At 40.2% G+C, this 15,940-nt stretch overlaps 1 protein-coding gene across 1 annotated transcript in view; it reads right to left on the bottom strand.

Annotated features, from left to right (window-relative positions):
* Positions 1-15,940, bottom strand: part of Dnah5 (dynein axonemal heavy chain 5) — a 237,302-nt gene that overhangs the window by 113,543 nt on the left and 107,819 nt on the right. Inside the window, exons 39-45 of the mRNA XM_028767581.1 lie at positions 14,549-14,683; positions 13,489-13,596; positions 10,804-10,957; positions 6,802-6,948; positions 3,465-3,706; positions 1,509-1,685; positions 441-642 (exon numbers count right to left, since the gene is read on the bottom strand). Coding sequence (XP_028623414.1) covers positions 441-642; positions 1,509-1,685; positions 3,465-3,706; positions 6,802-6,948; positions 10,804-10,957; positions 13,489-13,596; positions 14,549-14,683 — 1,165 coding nt within the window. The remainder of the gene's footprint in view (positions 1-440; positions 643-1,508; positions 1,686-3,464; positions 3,707-6,801; positions 6,949-10,803; positions 10,958-13,488; positions 13,597-14,548; positions 14,684-15,940) is intronic.

The raw sequence follows: 15,940 nt of genomic DNA, 5'->3' as shown, positions 1-15,940 counted from the left end.
ATATATATATATATATATATATATATATATATATATATATTAGTTGTATAGCATGATCTTCTTGAAGGACTCCTAACAGCGGGAGGAGGGCTGTCTCTTTCTGTTGCCTACCTTTGAGACTCTTTCCCCCTGCTGAGTTATGTTGTCTAGCCTTAATAGAAGACGAAGTGCCTAGTTGTCTTACTGCAACTTGATAGGTTATAGCTGGTTGATAGCCATAAAGGCAGGCCCTTTTCAGAAGAGAAATGAAGGAGAACTGGATTGGGGAAGGAAGCGAGAGAGAAGGGAGGTGATGGGAAGGAACTAGGAGAAAGGGGAGGGCAAACTGCTGTCAGGTTGCAAAATAAATAAAATTTAAATTTTAAAAAAACTCCAAGAGTTTTAATTCTCACTTTAATAACACAGCCCATCCTTGCACCCTGCATGCAGAACATGCTCACCGTCCGGTGCGACATAGTAGTCAAACATGGTGTCCCCAGCATCCGTCAGCTGTGGCAGGTGCAGTGTGGACCCTTCTCGAGAGCGCAGCCAGTGTTCCATCCTCCGGCGACCCTCCAACTCCAGGACTGCCCCCACACTCCACATCATGGCAAAGACAAACAGCCTCCCCAGATGCTCTGGGTCCACCTCCCCGGCCTGGTCCTGAGGATGCAGAGAGCATTCTCTTTTCATTACTTGATCCTCAGTCTCCATATAAAACAATAAATCTAGGAAAATGATTTAAACTGTCCCCAGGAAAAGAAAAGAATGTTTCAACTGAGGAACAAACGGGAAAGCACATTCCATTGGTACTGACTGGTTTATAAAATAAACAAAAACAAGCAAGCAAGCTGTCTCAGTGGGAAAAGGCACTTGGCACCAGTCCTGATGGCCTTAGTTCAATCTCCCATACCCAAATGGTAGAATGAGACAACTAACAACCTGAGACTTGTCCTCTGACTTATACAAACACACAAAGTAAATAAATAAAACACAGTAAAAATGTTTTTAAACAAAATTAATGACATTTCTTTTCTTTCTTTTTTTTTATTTATTAATCATCCATTCCTTTACATCTCAAATGATATCCCACTTCCTGGTTACTCCTCCACAAGTCCCTCATCCAACAACCTCCCTCTCCTCCCTCCCCTTTGCCTCTATGAGAGTGCTCCCCCACTCCCGCCCCACCTCTCCAGCATCCCCCTACATTGGGGCATCGAACCTCCACAGGACCAAGGGCCTCCCCTCCCATTGATGTCAGACAAGGCCATCCTCTGCTACCTATGTCTCTAGATCCATGGATCCCTCCTTTTACACTCCTTGGTGACATTTATTATATAGTTATGTTAACCAGCAACACAATTCAAATCAATGGTTTGCTTCACTCAAAGAAAGCAATAAGGGAAAATTGGTATGTCTGAAACTTCTCCGAATCCCCACCACATTCTCACCAACCAACCCTAACCAAGCCTAGCTTCAATGCTGTGATCGCTGCACAGTGCGCTCAGGAGGAAGGTGCAACCCCTTACCTTTGAGGGGATCAGGCCTTGCAGCATGTGAGTGCTCTGTGTGATCACAAAGGCTTCCAGTACCTCCATCTTGAACTCCAGGTTCTGGATGCTGAACCGATACAGGTCCGGGAAAGTCTCTGCATACAGCTGTCGAAGGATTTCAGCCTCTTGAGGAGACCGTCTCTTGAGAAAACCCTGTGGGGTCACACACCCATACATTGGTGAAACCAGGAAAATGGCCATTGGGGCATAAAAACACTTCTACAGCATTATTAATTAATTAACATTGATTAACAATTAATGGTGATGCAAAGTGTTTTTATTGTGCTTAAGATGCACCAAGCCTGACTATAAACTCTTATAATGAGTTATTTAAGCCTTCAAAGCAAGTCTCTGAGATAGGAACTATTATAATCCCCCTTTGACACTTGCAGCCACCCAACATCCCCCAGCTGGTAAGTGACAAGGCCAGAGTTGACACTCAGAGTCTGTCTACAGCATTCACGTTCAGCTTCTGACATTAGAAGACAGAATCTTACGGCAGGCTCCTGATCCCCTGAGGATACTACATCATTTCAATGCATGTGGAGATGTGATTAGTTGTAATATTACTGTAAAAATCCAGGTAGGGTAAAACAGAAGCACTCTATATAAGGAGCAAGCTAAATATTTGTGACTTTATACAATAAAAGTAGTTTCCATACAACTTTATGAAATTTAAATATATTGGGGGGGAATCATATAATTACTGTTGACTTGTATTCTGTTGTACCTGTGGTCACCAAGCACAGTTACGGTAAAGAAAATCTACTGTGATACTTTAAGCATAAAGAGTCCTTGGTCTCCTCCCCGGAGATTCTAACTTGGTAGGATTCAGATCTGACACAGTTACCTGTATTTTTTTAAATTATCAGTGATGAGTACTTTTGAATATCCAAGAGCACCTGTACTTCATTTTTAATGGATAGAAAAATTAATTATGCAATATGGAATCTGTAGAAGGCACTTAAGAATCATACTTAGGGACGTCAGTATCATTTTGCTATAAAGCATGGTCTTTTGTATCTCTCCATAAACGTTGTGAAGTCTAAAGCTAGCCCAGACTCATGTAGCTTTTGAAAAGGCATTAATAGAAATTAGAATATTCCTATACAGATATGAGTATGAAAATATAATGAAAATATAAAATAATACCTATATAAGTTAAATTAGAAAGTTTTAAACTAAAATCATCTTCAAAATATAAAGGCAAATAAAAATTTTAAATCTATCCATCTATGTCATAAAAGTCACATGGATTAGTTATCCAGTAGTACTTACTCTTACCTTATAGTGTGGATTTAATAAAGCATATAAGAATGAAAGGTATGTAACTACAATAAAATTCTAATTAATATACTCTATAATATAGTGACAATAATAAGCTACTATACCTGATCATGAATTGAAGTGACATTATGTAAACTATTATTTCTAACCACAAAGTTAAAATTAATATTATGGCAACTGAATCTCATAAAAAAAATTAATCTTTGAGTAAGTTTAACAAATCGCCTTTAAATTAAAATTCTAGGATGGTTGTTCTCAAATTTTATGTGAACAAGCACCTCTCAAAACTTTGCCATGAATCACCAAAGTGATGATATTAAATTTTACTTTTCAATCCTCAGACACAGTTTGGAAGGATTATTGATTCTCGTAGGCCTGACAATTACCTGGAAATGACAGTTCTAAGTGATTAGAAGACTGGAAAAGCCTATGAGAGGCAATCAGGGTCTCTGAGCATCCGTGAACATTCAGGGTCTGAGCAGCCCAGTGCATTCAGCGTCTGAGCAGCCCCATATATTCAAGGGCCTTTCAGAAACAGTAGCATAAAAAAGATATTGTCACCAGCTGCAGAATCATCATGCTTACAAAGAACACTAAGGATGCCTTTCCCTTTTTAATTATACAAAAGAAAAGATTCAATCATACCTCAAGAATAGGACTCCAGTCGAGGACAGAGGAACTCATGAAAACCATCCCATTTCTTGAGACGGTGGCGGGAGAAGCATTGTCGATGTTATGAGGTTCAAAAACAATCTTGCAGTTTGGAGCCATGGGAATCCGGTCGCCATTGGCCAGAGTCAGGGTTTTATTATCATCCAACACAGAATTCAGATTTTCAATCCAGATGGCATCAACTGGACCATCAAGAACAATCCAGATATGTTCCCCTGGATGCCACCCAAAAGAAGAGGAAGAGAGCACAGATGCACACAGGTGCCAGTGTAAGTAGCTATGGAGCTTGAGAGAGCACTATAACTCTCTCAAGAGTTCAGGAACAGGTATATAATGCCTGTTAATTTTAAATAAAGCAGAGTTTTATTTAAATAAAAATGATGAATGCTCCTTACATGGCTGTTTATGTTCAAACCATAATCAAACCCGAGACTCCTTTGTTCTTGGACAAATTCTAAGTACCTGTCTGTATGTACCATTGCTCTAAGGGCTGAGATGGGACAATGGTGAGATAATGTACCACCTTCACAGATAGTGTACATTCTAAGTGGAAGAGACAGACAAATAATCAAAGAAACAACATAAGCAACTTTAAGCAGATTCAGAGAAGAGGCACTATTTTGGACAAAGTGTCAGTGAAAGATTTTACACAAAGACTAAAGTGATTTAAAGATTTAGACATATCTATTATCTATGCTGCCTCTATAAACAGAACGCACAAAAGACCCCGGAGCAGGAACAAGCTCAGGTGATAAACCGGACTGAATGCTTTGTACCCTCCAAGGTGACAGATTGAATTCTTATTCTCAGATTAAATAGCTTAGGATCAGAGAATGAAGGAGTGTGTTCAGGAATGGAGTGTCCTGATACAAGAAAGAAATCCCTTATCTTTCTATCCATGGAAGGATACAACCAAAAAGTTGGGAGCCCTCAAGACAGTGCAAATTAAACACCTGTCTGTTGTCTGCAGAGCATTTTTGTCTATTCCGTTGTACTACAGTAGTTCAAAGGGATGAAGAGAAGAAAGTAAGACAGTAGGACAGGAAGAAATCAGACCCAGCTAACAAGACTTGGGGTAGTATATCAGTGCAAAAGGAAAGACCACGGGACAGGGCAGGCAAATTCAGTCTTGCAGAGATCCTTAGAAGTAGGGAGAAAACAGTTGACCTAGAAGTGGGGAGAAATCAGGACTGGACGTTAAACATGTAGAAGCTTTGATCTTCAAAGTGGCATTTAAAGCCATGAAGGCTGTGTGAGTTTCTTCTAGACAAAAAATAAAATAAAAATTTAAAAATGTAGAGAGAGACAGAAGGTCTGGAAACAGAGGCCATGCAACATTTAGATTTCTGCTAGAGATGCCACTCGTGTCCCTCTGCCCTTCCACCTCTCTAAGACATCCCTTTCTGGTGAAAATTGGAGTGAGGGTAGCCTGCAGGTTAGAGAATCTCTGAACCCAAGCAGGCAAGATTCAGGAAGAGGATCAACCGATTGTGTGGAGACCGCTGAAGGCAGAAGTGTAGTGAGAAGAAAAGGCAGCTGGTGTTTTAAATGCCTGAAACCGTCAAAGTCCTTGAGAATGTACCTCAGGAGACAATGGGGACCAACCTGATGGGGGTCACCTAAGGGGATAAACGGAGCTAGAGAAGGACAAATAGAAGACACCTCGGCAGGAATGCAGATGTGAGTGAAGGTTGCATTCCTCGGTTGTAGCTCTCTCCGTGTCTGTCTCCCTCTGTTACTCACCAAGGCCATCATGATCCGATTCTAACGTTTCCTTGCTGGGCTTGACGGTGAAGATTCCACTCAGATTAAATGGCTTGGGATCCCTCATGAAACCCACTCCACTAACAATAGGTAAAATGCTGGTCCTAGCATGGGTCACTTTGAAAGACAAAGCTTGCCTCCCCTTTAGAGAAACTGCCCTCTGAGCATTCTGGGAGTTAAAATTCCATCACTGTGTCTACATTTATGCTGGGTTACTGAACATATTGGAAGCAAATTTTTATTTTCCTGTAAAATAACAGTTCCCAATGGGAGCCTTTTCACTGTCTCTTGATTACCAGTGTTAAAGGACAGGCTCCTTCCCTTTCACGAGATCCTGGATGATGCTATCTTAAAATAAGTGTCAGCAGGAGTCTGCTGCCCAATGTGAAGGCTGGAAGGATCTGCCAAAAGCTCCTCCCTCCCTCCCTCTCCTGTTCTTTGCCCTGCACAGTTCCATTGTCCTTTTCTCTCTCAGAAGTGAGAACACACAATGAGAGGTGAGCCGCTACCATTTCTTCCAGCTGAGGTGATATTCTGACAACACTGTGCTCTGTTTACAGTGTCTATAAAAGAGACAACCGCAGACTAAATAGCCAGCCCTTAAAGGTTTGCTTCAACAATCCAATGCCAGTGTCCCCAAAACAGAATGATTTGCCAGCTCCCTTTGGGTATATTTAATTTTCTGCCCCCAAAAATGCACAGTTCTCTACATCATTTCATAAGAGAATCAGTTTAAAAAAAAAAAAAAGCTGTGCAGAAGTAAATGTTACATTTTTAAACTATGTGGTGAGCATAATAACACAAAAATCTCCTTATTCAATGCTATCAGCCTTCTTTAACAGCTTTTCTGTCTATTTTATTCTAAAATATTGCAAGGATGTGTAAGTATTGTTTTAAAAAACAAACATCCTTTAAAGAGGAAGCGTTTAGAGCTGGCAAGAGAGCTCAACAGATAAAAACGTCCTTGCCTGAAACCACACGGCAGAAGGCATGGGTCTCCAACAGCTAAAATGCTGTCTTCTGACTTCACCATGCACACACACGCATGCACACACATACATACACACATACACACATACATGCATAGACACATGTACACATACACGCACATACACACAAGCACACATACACACACATACACACATGCACACATACATGCACACACATGTGCATGCACACGCATGCATGCACACATGCATACATACATGTATACATATGTATACACATACATGCATACACACACAAGCATGCACACACATATGTGCATACACATGCATATGCACACAGATGCACACATACATGCAAACACATACACACACATGACATGAGCATAAAATAATTATGTGAAATGCAATAAAAATGTTAAAAGTGAGGCTTAATTGTACTAAACAAAACTTTCATTACTTCAACACTCAGAAATTTAGTGAAATCTTTTACTTACTCTTGGTTAACACCTACATGAACAGCACCACTGCTTGGTAATTCTATCTAGACATCTACGATTTTGTTTAGAAGTGCAAGCTTAACATATTACTTATTCCTCTACCTTTCTTTGCTTTCAATGTCTTCCTCCAAAGGGTAGAAAATATCCCATCCGTCCAGTCGTTTGTGGCCACATCGAGTCGACCAAACATCTGTGGGGCAGTAATTGCTTTGGGATTCATCCTCATTTCCCTGTGCGGTTTTCCACAATCTGCAGCAAGTGCATCCAAACGTTAAACATCTCGGACGTGGCGTGAACCAACATAAAGCAACATTGCACTAATCTGTGGTGGGCTGTCGGCAAGTGGTCAAAATATGGAAAGTGAAAGAGTAAACTAAAATATATGTCATTCTGCATTCCAAGTTATAATTAGCCTTGCTGTCCTTTATTGAGCGCTGCACTTTGCTGTGTATGAAATAAATTCATATTGCCTTGGGGGCAAAAGATATGCCATGCTGGAACTACGAGAGTACTTCTCAGGGTGTGTAAGAACTACCCAGTCCCTTGGAGGGTCCTAACTATAGAAGACGTGAGTGGGAAGGAACGCAGCCCCTTTATTTTCTTCTTTGTTACTGAGCTTAGGTAGTTGCTCATATTCTGCAGTCTCCAGGCTGGGATTTATACCATCTTCGTCCCCTGATTTCAGGTACAGAAGTACAAAATCAGCTGTTATGGGTCTCCAATTTGTGAATAGCAGGTGATAAGACTTCTTAGCAACCGCTAGGATTAAACCAACAAATAAGAAATCTGTGTGTCGTGTGTGTGTGTGTGTGTGTGTGTGTGTGTGTGTGTATGTGTGTGTCTGTGTGTGTTTCTATGTATCTGTATGCCTGTGAGTGTGCATGTGTATGTCTGTATGTGTCTCAGTGTGTGTGTGTGTCTGTGTGTGCATGTGTGTCTGTGTGTGTCCCCTACTGCATCAGTTTCCCTAGATAATCTTAAATAAAATACCACTTAGAAAAACAGAACCACATTTCTAATTTGTGATTTTTAGAAGTCACAAAGCTAATTAGGGTAACTATTTGCAGTACCTTATGATGCAAAAGTTCAACCTAACCACAGCTGAGCTTTTGCAATAGGTGACATCCATAATATTCTGGCTATACTACTTGTTTTTAATATAATCACATGTTATGAAAATCTTTAAGTATATGTTGGTCAGTTTCATGGATGAAAACTGTACTTATTCTGTTGCACATAAAATATAGATCATCAAAAGACATCCAGTATATAGGGCTTTCATTTTCATTTTCAATATAACATATATATGTTATAATGTACACACACACACACACAAAGAGTAAATCTTTGACTTTGATAATGTTGCTTAGATGCGTTCCTCTTGAGTCTTCCTCAAGGTGCTTCTGTTTGTTTGTTTGTTTGTTTGTTTGTTTGTTTTTTCTTGGTTCTTCAATACAGGGTTTCCCTGTACAGTCCTGGCTGTCCTGGAACTCACTCTGTAGACCAGGCTGGCCTTGAACTCACAGAGATCCGTCTGCCTCTTCCTCCCAAGTGCTGGGATTAAAGGCGTGTACCACCATTGCCCGGCCCTCAAGGTGTTTCTTGACTGAGTCCTGATCACTCCACCACTATAGACCTACTGTGAACCTTCTCTTACAATCGATCCTTACACACCTCCCTCCAATAATCCCTTCTCTCCATGGCCATCAGATGGTTTTCTGACATACCAAGCTCAATGGCTTCTCCAGACACACAGAATGAAACCCAGGTACCTAGTATGCTTAGAAAGCTTCCCATGGGGATAGGACAGATACTGCCATTCTTGGGGCACCATGAAAGCAGACACAGAAGAAATTGCATTCTCAGAGTCTTGAATGAAGGAACAAAGAAGCAGAATAAGCCAGTAAATAGCACCTCACTTAACTAGTCAACTATGGAATAAACTTCAAAAGACTATGAGGTGAGACACTGGCCATTAGTTCTTCTCTCCTACTAGTTAAGGATATGGCTATCTTGACAATATTAATTCCTTTTCTTTGAGTCACTTTTTCATATTGGGATAAATAGGGGGCTAAAAGTTGAGAGGTATTTCTGAAGCTAGAGTGGGCTCTCCAAGATAGCAACGTCGACAGCAAGGGACTGCTAAAGGAGAGTGACACTTGATGCCAAGACTAGCACTTTCTACACCTCTCCATGCAGCCCAGCCCCACCACCACCCACAACCAAATTGTATCTCAGCCATACTCAAGCACCACGCCTGAGTATCCCACAGTTCCCCACCACTCATCCTTCACAAGCTCTTCCTTCTGTGACAAATGCCTGTTATCCGTCAGCTACTCAAGCCTTAGGTCTCAGAGGAAGCAGTGCCCTCCCTGTAAGGCTCTTTATAACAACTTAAAAGTTTCTCGTGCTCTCTTCTTCTGTTCCCCTTAAACTTCAAACCTCCCTCCTAACAATGATACGTTCAGCTGCAATTATCTGTGCCTATGCCCGTCTCCCTGCTACACTGTTAACCTCTTACATGCTTTTACATGCTGATTTCCCTGCTTCTAATATAAAATATGGCAAACTGCAAAGTATGTAATATTGAATAAACAATTCACAGGAATTGCATTGTGAACCAGCTAACAACATGCTCAGGTCTTGCACCTCTCTGATAGAAGTTCCGCCCGATTATCTCCTTCGGCTTTTGGGTAATTAAACTTTCCAACCTGAAACAATGTGGTGCTTAATATAATTAATGTTTATCCTGTATACTAAAGCCAAGAGTAAGTTAATAAACAGCAAATAGTCTAATAATAAATTTATCTTCTCATGTAACTTCTCCCAAGCCCACAATGCCAAATGGATTACATAATCCCAGTGCCGCATGCATAATGTGTCTATATTGTTCAATATTGTTTAATGTGTGTATATTGTTTAATATTGTTTAATGTTTCTATATTGTTTACTGATTAGCAGATCATTTTGTTCAAGTCACTGTACCAGGTGCATTTGCAGTTGATTATTAACAGAAAATAGCTTCGGCTGTAATAAAAATATTGAGCATAATTATGAAAATATCATCATTTAAAAACATTTAGCAATCCCAAACAGAAGGTTCACAGCATACATGAAAAATCACATAATAAATCCTGAGGATGTAAGTTGTCAGTTTGGAGCCGGAAGTTGCTGGCAAAGAACATACTTTGTTACCAGTTGTAGATAGAGCCCTCATATACAAAATTCATTTTATCCAATAATTTCTAGAAATGAGACCAAATGTATCACATAACAAACCCTGCTGTAGATACTGTTCACCTCCAGCACCAACCAACAGTGTACCAGTATCAGTGAGCTGGCCTCCATTAACCCTACAGCGCCTCCTCTAGGTCCAGTGTTCTATTGCATTCCAACAGATGAAGTTCATAAATATTTTGTAATTTAGCTCTGCCACCACTCAGGCTGCTAACATGTTTAAGAGGCATCAGTGTTCAATGAGAATCAGAGAATACAAGAATAATAGCCAACCGGGCAATATCCATTATCCTTAGACGGCCTAAGGTAATAAACTTGAGGAGCATCTGGAAGTAAGGTTCGCTTATTAAACCTCTCTAAAAATATCTGCATAACTGCGGGGATGTAGGATTAAGATGACTCTTCATGACAGAATTTAAGAATTGAGATTGGAATTATTTTTGATTACTCTATAGTAACATTGTATTATGGAATTAGTGGAAAGTGGCATGGTGCATTGGGAATTTTCTGATGGACCCTCACCCTAACTCTCTGTCCCATCACCTACCATTTTCTGACCTTGGGAATTTCTGAATCTGAGTCTCGATTTTTATATAAAATAAACATCCTCCTCTGGAACTGAACATAAAGAGGAAATTAGATGTGTAAAACATACAGCACAATGAAAATGACACTTTAAAATGTTTCCTTTCTGTGGTGCGTGAACACAATATATTATTTCTTAAATGTCCCCAATCAGCAGTAAACAAGTATTCCTTCCTTAAAAAAATGTGTTTGTCTCTCTCCCTTCACGTCTCTCTTGAGCACTCGAATGTGCTACAACTGTTGAAATGTGTCACCCAGGGCAATGAAATGGCTGTTCCGTACCTGTCATGGCTTTCATCAGGGTGTGGATGCAGGTGGTCTTCCCTGATCCACTAGGCCCCAGGGTCATCATCCCATGCCTCACCCTCTTCGTTTCAAACAGCTGAATGACTTTCAGTTTCCAAGGAGGATGGTTAATTAAGCCAGCTTCCTCAACCTGAAACATAGCAAAATCCCCATGGTAGATAACGTTCACTGCCATCCAGACTTACAATGATGAAGGGAGGGGGAGAAGAAATAGGAGGTTGGGGGTTGACGGCTGTGGAGCTTCAGTTTGGAAAGATTCTAAATGATCAAATGATCAGAGGATGGGGAGTAGGGATGACTACATAGTAGAGACCCAGGAGTGGGAGAATACTGACTGCAATCATTCTGCCTCCTTCACGGCCTCCGAATTAACAAACCGGATGATGTGCCCCCAACCACAATTAAAGAAAACCTACCACACAAGAATAATGTATGCAAACATAGACAAAGAGTAGATCAACATACTCTTTATCCCAAGCTAGTAAGAAACACCTGCTTTTCTCTTCAGGAACTGACTTCATAAGTACGAATACTTTATTGAATGAAAGTCTGAGTATAAACCTAAGAATAGAGAATTAAATAGCAAAACATGTCTAAAATACTTCATTTAAATAATGATATTTATAACCAGAAAAACACATGGTAGGTCAGATTGATTGAAAGTCCATGTAAATTCCAAGCAACCTAAACGCTAGATAACATGTGTGTGCACCCACGGTTTCTATCCACCAAAAGCATGGAGTATAGATGTTTTCAATCAATGTTCTCATATTAATTTGCAAAATGAGAAGGTGAAATTAAACTCTGGACAGGTTAGGACATTGCAGCATAGAATTACCAGTTTTCTATGAGGAACCATTTGGAGCCATTAAGTTGGAATCTAAGCCCAAAACATCCAGGTCTAAGATCTATTTGTAAAACAACTATATTATGCTTGAACTCACTGTAAGTCATGATTTTATTTTGACCAGAATAACTATGAGTTCATAAATGCAGGTGCAACAGCTTCATGGAGCCCAGATGTTATTCTCCAACCTTCTATTTTCTAGTTCGTACATTCTTCCTGTACTCTCTTCCATAATGTTCCCTGAGCTACAGAGAGGAAGTCATGCACACACTGCCAAACACATGGTCACATGGTCAGCCCTGGTTAAACTCAGTAAGTCAGAAAGACAAAGAGAAAACAAAAAGATATTCATCTGGGAAGGGGATTAAAGATGGAGGTGGATGGGGTGGGAAGGAAAGGAGAGAAAGTAGGGATTCCAGTGATCAGAGTTATCGTACATGTCTTTGAAGTTATCAAAGAACACACTTAAGTGATAGAATATTAGAAACGCAAAATAACTTTGAATAATGATCATGTATCTGTATGTAACGCACACTCTTCAGAAAGTTCATGTTCCAACTAGTATCTGACATAAGCCATCTTATAAATCACTCAGCCCTTTCGAAAGGCTAAATCATTAATTTAGCCAAATGATGAGAAAATATTTTTGCAGAATGAATTATTACTCTCTACGGATCAGTAAACTCAGACTTGAGCGTACTAATCTTCAAACAACAACAAAAAAATAGAGGAAGTACTACTACATTTGAACTGTACTCCAAGTATTTTCAAGAAAATCAATCTCATGTTATAAACTAATAACTAATTGTTTTCTAAAATTCTTCTTCAGGGAAGGTAAACTAAGGTGTGAGGTTTACACAGTTCATCTCCACTTATAAAAGACTCTAGTCAATTTAACAGCAGCAAGTGTCCATAAATCCAGATGCTTGACTAGGCATATTGCAATGGAATCCTCCATCACAGAGACTACAGGAGACAACACTAATGTCCAGAGGAAATGAATGTAGAGAAGTCACATGACATCACTGCAAGTAGAACACAGAAACACAAATCTGGAGACCCCAGTGGCAGATGCCAGAACCAAACTGATGTCCAACAGGAAACACATCTGTCTTAGTCAGTGTTTCTATTCCTGCACAAATCATGACCAAGAAGCAGGTGAGGAAAGGATTTATTCAGCTTACACTTCCACACTGCTGTTCATCACCAAAGGAAGTCAAGACAGGAACTCACACAGGGCAGGAACTTAGAGGCAGGAGCTGATGCAGAGGCCATGGAGGAGTGCTGCTTACTGGCTTACTTCCCTGGCTTGCTCAACTTGCTTTCTTATAGAACCCAGGACTACCAGCCAGGGATGGCACCACCCACAATAGGCTGGGCCCTCCCACCCTGGATCACTAATTGAGAAAATGCCTTACAGCTGGATCTCACAGAGGTGTTTCCTCAAGGGAGGCTCCTTTCTTTGTGATAACTTCAGCTTGTGTCAAGTTGATGCACAAAACCATCCAGTACACCATCTGAATCCCTACAGACTTTGCCAACCTGTGACATTTTATTTCTAAATCTAGTGGAATGCTTCCCAGTCATGCTGGCACCATTCAGATGTGACTCTCTGGACATGTGGCTACAGGAAGTCAGAAGAACTTTGTTGGGTGAGCTTCATTGATGATCTGCCGTGACCTCTCCTTTAGAAAGGCTGTAGCCTTGGTGTCACTCTTGGGGCCACCGTGAGGGTGAGGACACTCTCCTTCACTCCCACTCAACTCAGACAGCTCAGATGCAGCACTTAGTGTATGCACCATGAAATGCATTACCTGTTTACTGATTGCTGTCTCCAGCTCAGGGTAGCCTGCTTTGTCCAAAAGAATATTTGGAAATAGATCTTCAATCAAACTCAAAAACAGGGGCTCATCTTCATCAATCTACAAAGAACAAGGGATAGAAAGAAGAGCAATGACTTCAATAACACAAACACAGAATATGCAGAAATTTTGAAAACACTCAACACAGGCCATGGGGACCATTAGTATACGAATAGAACTTTATCAAATCTGAAAATATGCTCATGTTTCCCATATTTAAAAAGTTAAAGTGAATAAAGAAATAATAAACAAAAGAAAAGAGAACCCTACTGATATTTCAAATGTTTCATAAAATCCCCCATTCAGAAGACAGAGGTCTATAATTCCTAACTTAAGTGAAATAGATTCTCTCAATAAAATGTATTTGTAAATTAATTAGTTGGAATCTGGTTCATAATTCTCTTTTGAAACAAAACCAGCATTACGTTATTCTACCTATAGAGACATTGATGTTAGACGTTGATCATCAGTAGTTACTATAAGAATGGAAAATTATGACATCCTTGTAAAACTTAATACAACTCCTTACCAGGCTCTGAAGACTTTTTAAAAGCAAGATTTTTATCTACCACACAGAAATGATTTCAACTATTTAGATCTTTATTGTGTGGGTTTTTAAAATTATTATTGCACTTCATGGACATGTTTTGTCTGTGTAGCGTGTTTCCTGGTGCCTATGGAGACAGGCACCATATAGGTTCTCGAAATCAAACCCGGGTCTTGTAGGAGAGGAACAAATGGTCTTAGGTGTTCTTAACTGCTGAGCCATCTCTCCAGCCCTGTATATAGTTTGTTTTTTAATCAATCCAACTCTATTGAAATAGAAATATTTCTGACTAGATGTGAGCCATTTGAGGAAAAAAAAAACTTCTGAAAATGAATAATTTAAACTATGCTCTCTATCACTTGATCTGAGAATTAGGCATTTAAATAAATTTAAATAAATAGTTCTAAATCTGATTCGTTAAATTCATACTTAAGCAGGTGAGATACTTCCCCCTGTGAGTCTCACCAGTTTGGAAAGATTCATGTCACGCAGCACGCGCATTACAATGGTGGATTCTGTATCCATGGGACTGGCTCTTTTTGCTGCCCCCAGTGTGCGCAGAACTGACAGAATGTTACGTAGACCAAAGTCATAGTGAACCTGAAGAAACGGAGATAATGGGCTTATTTCCAACAATATCCTACCATGGAAACAATACGAATTTGACTGAAAACACATTCATGATAATAAATTAATGCTGACACCTTTAAAAAAGTAAAAGTAAGGATGTGGGTGAGCAGACTCCGAGGGTGTGAGCTTAGGAGAGCTAGCCCTAACTCTCCCTGTGATGATACAGGAAAGCTGGTTCTGCAGCACTCAAAAGAGAGCTCCTCCAAACCCCACCCCCACCCTCCACCTCACCTTGATAAAGCTGGCCCTGATGGTGCAGGCACAAGAGAATGGATGGGCTGAACAACTCAGCTACCACCAACTGAGATCCAGGGCTTTGGCTTGGCCCACCCCAACAGCTACTCCATCTATAAATTGCTAGAGCACATGAAAAGGCTGGTCCTCCAAAACCAAAGCTGTAGGATTTCCTTGACATGGGAAAACAACAGAATATCCAAGATTACTCCCAGTGAGAATCCAGTATTGATAGTCCATGAACATTTGCAAGTAAAGCTATTTGGTCAAAAGGGTAGACTTCGTGGAACACTGGGACACACCACAGCTTCCACTGTGAGATTTTATTTTGGATTGGTTTGGTTTGGTTTTGTGGGAGCAGTTTGCAAGGGTGGAGGACAGATATGGAGTGAAGGGAAGATGAGTGTGATTGGGTGCGTGATGTGAAAGTCACAACGAATCAATTAAGAAGTCAAAAAACAAAAATGTTCTTTATTGATATGCTTGTTGAAAACTGAAGACTATCTAAGAGTCTTTCCTTATACCATCGTTAGCTTAAGTCCTTGGGTTAAAACGAAGGTGTGTCTAGATAAAGCAGAAAGATGCACATTTCCTCTTAGACTGTGACATTCCTTTACCTTCCTCTCAATCATTCGTACATATGAGAATGCATTTGTGTCGCTATAGCTAAAATTGGGGAGCAGAACAAAACTCAGACACGACACTCTCAAACTTTTACTAACAATGTAGGGATATTAAGCATGAGGAAAAGAAGGCACATGCCAGGATCACCTGGAGGAAGAATCCTGCTAAATCTGGAGTGATGCCCCAGCTTTGTGCCTAGTATAATAATTAGGAAAGTTCTACATTCCAAATGTTAGCATGTATGAGGTGAATAATTAAAATTCCATTATCCAACCACTGTGGAATACAGCTGGCAGTTCTAAAAATTAAAAATGAAGCAATCAGGCCAGGTGCATGGGCAAAGGCCCATCCCAGCACCTGGAGAATGCA

This window comes from Grammomys surdaster, unplaced genomic scaffold (genome assembly GCF_004785775.1).
Source record: "Grammomys surdaster isolate TR1022 unplaced genomic scaffold, NIH_TR_1.0 174, whole genome shotgun sequence".
Lineage (NCBI taxonomy): Eukaryota > Metazoa > Chordata > Mammalia > Rodentia > Muridae > Grammomys > Grammomys surdaster.
The sequence above is the reverse complement of the archived record's forward strand: the minus strand, read 5'-3'. Positions and strand labels throughout refer to the sequence as shown.